This window comes from Solanum tuberosum, unplaced genomic scaffold (assembly GCF_000226075.1).
Source record: "Solanum tuberosum cultivar DM 1-3 516 R44 unplaced genomic scaffold, SolTub_3.0 scf00127, whole genome shotgun sequence".
In the NCBI taxonomy this organism is placed as follows: Eukaryota; Viridiplantae; Streptophyta; class Magnoliopsida; order Solanales; family Solanaceae; genus Solanum; species Solanum tuberosum.
In genome coordinates this window covers 41,976-51,825 of record NW_006239058.1, presented here as the reverse complement: position 1 = coordinate 51,825, position 9,850 = coordinate 41,976, and the positions used below count along the sequence as shown (strand labels likewise).

At 35.9% G+C, this 9,850-nt stretch overlaps 2 protein-coding genes across 5 annotated transcripts; both read right to left on the bottom strand.

The window, feature by feature from the left end:
- Positions 1-947: 947 nt before the first annotated feature.
- Positions 948-3,093, bottom strand: LOC102595893 (uncharacterized). Its single transcript, XM_006351361.2, has one exon. It carries the CDS (start codon positions 2,723-2,725, stop codon positions 1,019-1,021), a length of 1,707 nt encoding a protein of 568 aa, XP_006351423.1. The 5' UTR covers positions 2,726-3,093; the 3' UTR covers positions 948-1,018.
- Positions 3,094-3,178: 85 nt separating this feature from the next.
- Positions 3,179-9,615, bottom strand: LOC102595336 (E3 ubiquitin-protein ligase RGLG2-like). 4 transcript variants are annotated; one of them, XM_006351359.2, is made up of 12 exons: positions 9,366-9,615; positions 7,331-7,581; positions 5,458-5,542; positions 5,241-5,381; positions 5,052-5,165; positions 4,853-4,950; positions 4,646-4,725; positions 4,455-4,560; positions 4,223-4,350; positions 3,892-4,093; positions 3,577-3,633; positions 3,179-3,493 (listed from the first exon to the last, which is right to left on the bottom strand). In XM_006351359.2, the coding sequence occupies exons 2-12, from the start codon at positions 7,556-7,558 to the stop codon at positions 3,413-3,415; spliced, it is 1,320 nt and encodes a 439-aa protein (XP_006351421.1). In that variant the 5' UTR covers positions 7,559-7,581; positions 9,366-9,615; the 3' UTR covers positions 3,179-3,412. The 4 variants fall into 4 exon arrangements, with proteins under 4 accessions (XP_006351421.1, XP_015165970.1, XP_015165971.1 ...); XM_015310484.1 differs by having other exon boundaries at positions 7,331-7,576; XM_015310485.1 differs by having other exon boundaries at positions 7,331-7,563.
- Positions 9,616-9,850: the final 235 nt, after the last annotated feature.

Sequence of the window (9,850 nt, the reverse complement as noted above, 5' to 3'; positions counted from 1 at the left end):
AGGGTGGGTGGGTGCGGGGGGCTGGGTAGGAGGGGGGTTGGGGGGTCAAGGGTAAGGGTGAAAAAAATGAAATTTTGAAATTGAAAATATTTTTTGAAAACAAACTTAAAATTTTGTTTTTTTTTGGGGGGGGGGGTTGGGGAAATGTTTGAGGGTAGGGACAAAATAAATTGATTTTTCAAAAAAAAGTAATTGTAATTTGAAGTTGGAAGAGAGTTTTGGAAAATGTTTTCCATAAGTTTTGAAAGGAAGTCATTTTCCTTAAATTTGAGGAAAATGAGTTGATTTGGAAAACATTTTCCAAAACATTTAACCCAACCAAACATGAGAAAATTGAAAAACATTTTCCGGAAAATGTTTTCCTTCATACCAAACACACCCTTTGTCTTCTTTTCTTTTCTTTGGTGTTTGAGCTATGGTAGTTAAATTATAACCTCTTTTTTCCTCAATGTTTGGACTAAAGTAGTTGAATCACGATCCATATAAGTTTGTTTATAAAATTTGGCACAAAATTTTCACGATTTTATAAGTCGTAACCGTATTATATTTCTATATTTATTTCAACTATATAGCAAGTGTAAGACTAGAATTTCAAAATTTTATAGCAACAATTTGATTGTTCAATTGCATTTAAGCGTTACTATGATTCACAAATTTGATAGAAACATAGTGGTTCAAGTAGAGCCAATAAAGCCAAGTTCAATACTTCTCCTTGGTAAAAAAAAAATGTATATGTTGACTAAATGATATAATCATTTCAATTTCACCATCTCAAACTAGTGTCAACTCATTTAAATATTTCTAAGAAGAAGTGTATTGTTGGAGATATCCTACAAGTACAAGGGAAAAAAAATACTTGCACATACACAGTGGAGTAACATATTTCATTGATAAATCATAAAACCACGATCAATAATGAGAAGTCAATCTAATCAATTAGCATGAAAAATCATTCATAACAAAAACGATAATGTATGGAACATTAGCAAGAATTCATAAGTTATACAAGATAATTAATTCAAGTTGAAGCAGGCTGAATGAACTTAATCCACTCAGAAATGCTGGGAATTCCCTCATTAACAACACTAAGCAAATAAAATCCACTGGGTGCAACATTAGCTGATGGAGGAGCTTCAACAGTAGCATTCCACCAACCTTTTGCATCACTTATTATCCGTGTGCTCCTGAGTTTCAACAGCCTTTGATTCATCGATAGGGAATGTGTCGTAAATGGCGGAGCATATGCACTAAAAGACAGATATTTACTAGGTTTACTCTCTAGCAAAAAACGAACCAAAAATTCGTTACCATATGCAACTCCTTCAGTGCCATTGATGTCAATCGACACGTTATGAGGCCTTTGATGATTGTATTCCTTGCCCATATAGTCCGGGATGAATGCCTGTAGCCGGAGTTCAGTAGGGTGACTTGCATTTCTGTAAGTGTATTGATTATTTGGATTGCTTCCTGCTACTAGTACACTTCCATCAGGTACAAGAATTGCTGATGAATGAAACATTCTCGCGATTTTAGTGGATTTCAGAACAGTGAACCTTCTGCCAAGAGTTTTCTTGGGGTTGTATAGGTAAGGTTCAAGAGCAGGGCCGGCAGCATTTCTCCATCCAGCACAACCCCTCTTCGCACCATTTATGATTAGCACGTGCCCAGTTGGAAGAAGCACCATATCGTTCATCAGGCGTGGCCCTGGCATGTTTTCCATCTTCCATTTATGGTTATTTCCAGTGATCACCATTCTCCCGCAACTGTTTAGACCTGTCAAGAATGTGCCCTGTCGAGCAGCTGCATTCGCCCCTGAAGCTGCCCCTCCACATATCATGACCTCCACTTTACGGAAGCCATCTTTTTGATCCAGTGGAAGAATAACAGATGATCCTGTGCTTGGATAACTCCTTGACCCTATTCCGGGGATTCTTGGGAATTTCTTTACAACCCTGTTTTGCTTGTAGTTAAAAAGAATGGAATCCCTGTTTGCAAAAATGAACAATTTGCCATCAACAGAAAGGTGAACAATAGGATAAAGATTGTTTCCATCTTCATTTCCATCGTTAGTTTGCTGCAAGAAACTAAGATGAAAAACATTTCCATTGGTTGACATTTTCGGTATAAACTCATATGTGAAGGACCCTCGTCCTCCAACAACGATGATCCTGTCATCTGGGAGAATTTGGCTAGAAGCATACCAACGTTTTGCAGATAAGTGTTTCTTGCCCAGGCTCCAATCACAACTATCACCACTTTTACAAGGCCCAAAGTAGTGAATCCTTGTTGAAGCGTCTCCAAAGCCACCTGATTCAATGATCCTTCCATCACTCAAGATGGAACCAGAAGACGAGAAAGTGTCAGACATGATGTTCAAGCGCCTGATAGTGTTGTTGGAAATGCTATACTCAACAGAATGAACATAGCAAGTTGGGTCTGACAAATCGCCACGAGTGCCCTTGCATCTTGTTCCATTTAACCGATGACGTAGCTGGTATCCTGATCGACCAGACCCGCTCCGATCAAGCAGTATCACAGTGTTCCAATGGGTTAAAACCATCTGCACACCCACCACTCCAGTGTTGTTCAGCAGTAGCTTCCATGTCCCTTTTCTTTCTGCAGAATGGTGCAACACAGCTTTTGCTCTGCATGAAATAAGACAGTGCAGTAAAAGAGCTGCATTGATGATGATGCAGTTGATTCTTGTCTGCCAGAGCTTCTCCATGAGAGAAGAAAAAGAAGTGCAGGAGAAATTTTCATTGAATACCTTCTGGTTTGAAAGGATATATAGGGACTAATAGAGTAAGTCATGCAAATGAGCAATCAATTTTTCAATTAATCTTGGTCATTCTTTGGTCCAACTAATAAATGGTTAGGTAGTTCTTGCCACATGAACCTTTTGTGTGACTAAGAGAGGGAGCACCAAACATTCTTTTTACACACTAAAAGACTCATCCATTCAGCCAGAAAGGTTGCAACTCAATTAAAAATTGTGACCTCCAAGATGACCTCAGAAACTTGATGAATGTAGACAACTGTATTTGTTCAAGCATCTGAAGGTATCACACTAATTCTTCTTATTTAGAAGCATTTAGATAAGAGAATAAATCTGCTTGGACATTGTTCCGTTTCTTCTCCATTTTTGTGAAACTATAAGGGTTTGTCGATGAACACAAGCTGGAAAGCAGAAATTTACTTGCACAATGAACAATGAGTTGCCTTGAAAAAAAATCTATGTACAGAGCAAAATACTGAAATGTAGAACCTCTAAATTAAAAAGATATTTGATACGGCTGACATTGATATCCATCAGAAAATACTAATTTATGAAACCCCTCCCCCTCCCCAGTAATATAAGAATCAGAGGCTTTCTTAAAAAGCAGCAAATTATTCTTCCGCCAAGAGAAGTCACTCAGTAAAGTCTTATCCTAGTTTGAATACTGTCCCGACAGATGGGGCACAACTGCAGATCTTGACCACATTCACAACATGTCTGCAAACAAACGAGATCCAGTCAATATATGTAGTTTTGGTACCTCTACCTAAGAAGGAAATTGAAAACCTGTACAACTATACCTGATGTCCACAACCAAATGCCATGTCCTTTGGATTGGTTATGCAGATGGGGCAAAGCTGACAAAGCATGAAATGTGAAACTAATTAGTTAAAATAAAGATTCTGAAGGTACCATCAAGATATGGAACCAAATATCAGAAAAGGAAAAAGTAAATGGAGATGAATAAGTAAGAACAGAATCGAAATCATGTGACAAAATCGGTTCAGAATGAGCCCTTTATGGTTTATGAGCAGTTATTGCGAGTTGAAATAAATACAAAAAGAAACAAGTACCTAACCAGCTAACCTTAATCATACAGAAAAATTCATGCTTACCTGATTATCTGCAGAACTTGCTGGATGACTTGACCCAACAGCAGAATTGTGTCCACTTCCAAAAGCTGAATTGTGTCCACTAGAAGAAGGTGCACTTGGACGGTAACTACTGTTTTGTGAAGTTTTTGATGTGCCGAAAGAAGCTGCACCATATTGAGGAGGATGGAGAGGAATCCTATCAATTTCATTCCCTCTACGAGCACTGCCCAAAAAGTACAAACCAGTTGAGAAAACAAAATGAGCACCGACTGAAGAGTGAAGTAGAAAATAAACTGAAGATAAATCTCAGTATCTACTAGTAACAGATTAACGATGAGAGTTAAGTTTGTACCCCAGAATGTTCAGCTCCAGAGTTGCTTTGTACTGAGATGGTATCTCCATCAATGCTGACAAGGCAAACTCTGCTTCTTTCCTGGAAAGATCCATATTTTTTGACATGATATCTGTAAAATTAACAAACTAAAGAAAAAACAAGTAACATTTGGAAATCAAATCTTAAGGCAATAAGAGATAACAAATCAATACCATCAAGAACAGGAAAAGAAACAGCAGTAGTTACTTGCCTGGAAATTGTCAAAGGCTCGAGCAGGGATGTTGTCATCAAATTCCCTCATCATGTCCCATGGCCCATCTCCAACACCAACTAAAACAATTGACAAGGGGTATTGACTGCAAACAAAGATTAAGAGATTTCAAGAATTATTTGGAAATAACACCAGCAAAGAATATTTTTTTTGTACAGCGAAAAAGTTACCTAGCTTTAACAATTGCTTCAACTGTTCTCTTCTCTTGAGGGCTTAATTGGCCATTCACAGTATCTATACTTCTTGTAACCTGTAATAGTATCTCATTTTAGATAATGAGTATCTAAGCACTAGGAATTATCTAAAAAAGAACATCAAATGCATCTGGTGACAAAATAGAATATTCAATATTGTTATTATAGCAACAACATATCTACCTGTCCATCTGCTATTATCAATAAAACATGGTACTGACCACCACTCTGCTCAACAATAGTGATTGCCATTTCAATAACAGGAGCAAATGATGTTGGGCCTGTAAAGATAATAAGTGTCATGAACAGAAGAAATGCAGGACTATACCCACTGCAGACCATCAGAAATAGGCAAATACGAGAGAGAAGACTCAAGTTGGACCTGCAAGCCGTAACTGGGGAACTAATTCTCTATATCTACCCAGTACTTCCTCGAATCCATTACAAAATTTCTCATCGGGATAGAAGCTGAAGACTTCTTGATCATGTGTTGAGGCTGCAAATACACAATCAAATAAGACCTCTGTGATTAAAACAAATCCAATTAGAAGTTAGGTGTTAAGAGAAGTACCATCTCCAAATCCATAACAAGGAATTAGGTTGTCCTCATCAAATTTTGACAGTGTTCTTCCAATGATCGATATTGCTTGTTCATATGGATTTTGCCCATCCCCAATGTGATGCAAACTTTTCCGGTGGAATGACCTTGTACCTAGTTCAAGAGTGGATTAGGTGGACAGTGTGTTGTAACTCAAATATAGGTATTCTACAACTAATTTAAGTATTACCAGTCCACTCATTGCTCTTGGTAAAATCAATGCCAACAATTAAGTTAGATGACTCCAAACCAGCACGTGCAAGGGCATCAGTAACCTAGAAAAGAAAGTAAGTTACATTATTAACAAAAAAGAAAGATTCTAAAAGATTCTGATAAAGAGATTTTCTTTAAAAAAAAACAATTCACTCTTCCTAACTCCAGCATTCAATACATCATGACTAAAAAGATTTGGTTCAAAAGCATGCTAGTACGCTCAGGTTTAGTGACAAAGTTAGTTTCCCTTTTTTCTTTTGACATAGTTTCATTGATGGCATCAAGCAGATGCAATGAGTACAAAAGGTAATAACAAAATAGAGTATGTAGCTCCAATACATGACAATCTATGCTAAGATCGGGAAGCTTCCAAAAAATTATCAGGGGAATTTACAGGGGATAGATTGTACCAACTAAATAGAAACAAGACGTCCGGCCTTGAGGGAGTAATTTCACATTTACTTGCCAATAAACTTATATGTGGCTCCACATCACATGTTGGATTGACAAACTCTTCACCAACCCTCCCAGAAAATTTGGTGCTTTACCAGCAGCTTATAGTTTACAACAGACAATTGGCATGCTCAAAAAGATACTTTTAGGTGCAAAATTAAATGAATATACACACAAAATTAGTCAGAACCAGTTGCTTCACCAAATATAGAAAAGTAGGATGCAGGGGAACATTTAGACCTCATTTGTTTGGGATGTTTGAATCTGTATGGTTCAAAACTTCAGATTTTAGGTCATTAAGTGAATTTTTTTACATTAAGACTTAAGCACTTATTTGATCTAAAATAGGTCAAAATCATTAAGATCTTGAACGAAGTCTTAATATCATTAAGAGTATTTATGCATGGATAATTTGCACAACCACTACCACTTCTGTTGCCAGACACTACACCTACCACCTCTTTCATCACAACCATCAACCACCACCATTGTCAACTACTACTATCAATTGCTACATACCACACCTAGCAGCTCCATCATTACTAGCTAATAGCACTAACCATTACCACCACCACCACTACAAACCATCTCCACCATCACTAGGGAACACGAATGTTTTAATTTTTTTTATCAAATAATTATTTTAGTTTATTTTTTAAAATATAATATTCAATTACTTTTTTATTTGAATTGTATATTTATTATTCTTAAAAAACACATAAATTATACATAGTTTTAATCATTCACTGTTCAAATCTAGATACAACATCTTAAACATTCATATTCAGATGTACATTCAAACTCAAACATCTTAATCTTAGTGAAAACAAATGAGGCCTTAAGACTCTTTGGGCAATAACCACGAGGTATGAACATATTGACATAGAAAATCACTCTATTCAACGAGTCAAATCTGACATTCCTCAAATCTAAACCCTGAATGAAGAATACGCAAACATGCAAAACATATCACAGATGTTGATTCTGAGAAATTGTGAGGGAATGACTATTCATCTATCAAGGAAAGGCCTATGGAAAGATGTTGTACAACCAAAATATTGTGTCGGCTTATCTTCTTCTTTTTTCTAAACTTACAAAGCAGGTTCAACAGAATTTAATATGGCAAGTGGCAGAAAAACACAAGTATAGTATTTCAAACAATTGCATATTTCAGCATGAATTTAAGATATTACTGATGCCATACTCATTCTTGCATTTGCAACTTCCACATGTGACAATATGAATATGTTGATAACATGAAGAATAAATGCTTGCTTTCAGCATGACAGAAATCATGAAGGACAATTATGGTCAATATTCCCTAGTATCATAAACTTGCTGAAGTTTTATCCTTTTACCCACTCGTAGATTGAAAGTGTTTCACTTTACGTCTTTACCTGTTCTAAGCTGTTGTAGTCATCATCTATCTTTGAAAATTTCCTCTCAAGCCTTTTCCTTGATTCAGGAGGTGGACCACCATATGTTTGATAAGAAGGTGGCGGTGGACAATTGTAGGTTGGTTGAGTATATGGTGATTGTGCATAGCCTGGATACCCTGAATTTGAACTGGAGCCATATGATGCATATCGACCAGTTGTTGACCTCTTTGAACTCTTGCCACCCATGAAATCTATAGACCAAATCAATTCTAATAACAAACTTTCATTAGATTTTTTTTCAACAAGAAATTAAACATGAAAGATGCCCAACTTCCATGTTAAAACAGACACAGTTACACACCAACACACAGGGTGCTTGTACACAAACACACTCCCAACAGGTTGTAGTTCACATAAACCATTGATCAGATTGGTAAAATCTTAGCCAACACTAGTACGTTAAAAAGATCACCAAATCCTTATATGGGTTCAACCTGGATGATGAGAGGTAACATCTACTAAAATGATCAACAAAAGAATGTGCTGATGTTTGCAAGTGAAGAAGTAGGAAGAGGATCAGCTGATATCAAATAAAGGAGCAAAGGATTATACTAAGATTAAATAGTGCAAAACTAGACTGTTGAACACATCAAAGCTCGTCTGCCAAGCCGCCTGACTCATTATTGTGTGATTGCATCAGTTTACGTTTCTAGCTTGGCCAAGCCAGGCATGTTCACCAACCAATCAATCTCGTAAATATGACTTTGCAGTTACTATCATAGGACTAGCCATGTGTGAATATAAGTTTAATAAAGACCTATTATTTACTAGACCATTCATGTCTGATTAACCTGGAATAAGATTTATGACGTTATTTTGTTATTTAGCTATAAAATTTGTCTGTCGCTAAATATTTTTTTGTTTTTAGCTCTAGGGATGGATGAGAGATTAGGTACAAATATATAGTATCTAAGAACAACTACTAATCAACGAGTACTACTACAATTTTTATTACGTATAGTTTTATTTAAAATGTGTTAAATGTTAGGTTTGACTAGTAATCTTGCCATTTTGTATAGATTTTTTTTTTTGTAGATTCTTGAATAAATGGTCAATGATTTACGTAATATTAAATGACTAGTCTAAGGTTGAAAAATTAATACTTCCTCCGTCCCATTTTATGTGATGTAGTTTGACTCGGCACGGAGTTTAAGAAAGAAAGGAAGACTTTTAAAACTTGTGGTCCAAAATGAATGATAGAAATTTGTGTGGTTGTAAATCATTTCATTAAGGGTAAAAAAGACATTTTATAGGCAAATTGTTACTTAAAATAGAAATGTGTCATTCTTTTTGGGACTGACTAAAAAGGAAAGTGAGTCATATAAATTGGGACAGAGGGAGTACTACTTATGTGTATATCTTCCAAAAGTTGATCAGTAAGTCCATTTTGACATCAAGTTTCTTTTGGTCAGTCAAATCTTGAACAATCAAATGTGGGTTAATTCTACCGAGTTTCTTCCTATATTACCCACCCCACAACACTCTACCCATCGAAAAAGAAGAAAAAACAGAAGAGAAAATAGAGAACCCAAGAAAAATTGTAATAACGCCAAAAAGGGAAGGAAAGACTGGTTAATTGCAGATTATAAGATCAAACAAAGTTCAACAATACAAGAAAATCAAAATTGCCAAAGCATTCAATATGAATCCAAGATTATCAAAATTAAGCCAAGAGATACTTAAATTTCAAGTCACAATTATCTGTCAAAGACTTCAATTTGAATCCAACGTAATCTAAAACACCTTTTTGACAACACCCAGAAAGTCAAAAACAGTGTACAATCAGAACAACTACACAAACCCAATAACAAACAATTCCGAGACATATTAGAATTTGCATATACTCCTCCCTCACCCCACAATTAAAGACCCAAATGTACATTAAAGCTTGAAATACTCAAATCTAAATACAAATCATATTAAGGGGTCGTCCCAATTTCATCAAGAAATCAAACTCCGAAAAAGAAATGAATTAAAAGAAAGTGTCCAGCACCTGTTCAAGCGCCGCCCAGGTTTTGCTGCATTACTTGAGATTTTCTCAGTTTCTGTGTGCGCGATTCAGGAGTGGGGTAGTGGAGAGGGGATAGAGCAGAAAATGAAAAAGAGTAGGTTGGGACAATGAAGCTTTTTGCTTGTTTATGCTTTAGGAAGTGGACCAACTGATTGTTTTTCTCTTGTTCTGTAGCGTACGTTTCTTGATTGTTTATTTCTGTGAAGTCTCCTTATTGTAGCCAAATTCCCACACATGATTTTCCTCTATTTTTATATTTCGTCCAAGTCATTTTTAAATTCACTATGTATTTTTATTTTTTTTAATCCTCCTTATGAGGGTTCACCTTTGAACTCACAATTAAAAGTGACCGTGTTAACTATCCAAGCAACTATGTCTTATCAAATTGATTGTGTATTATCTTTACAATTAAAAAACTTCATTCTAAAATATGCAATTAAGTAATTAATCAATAATCTATTGAAAAA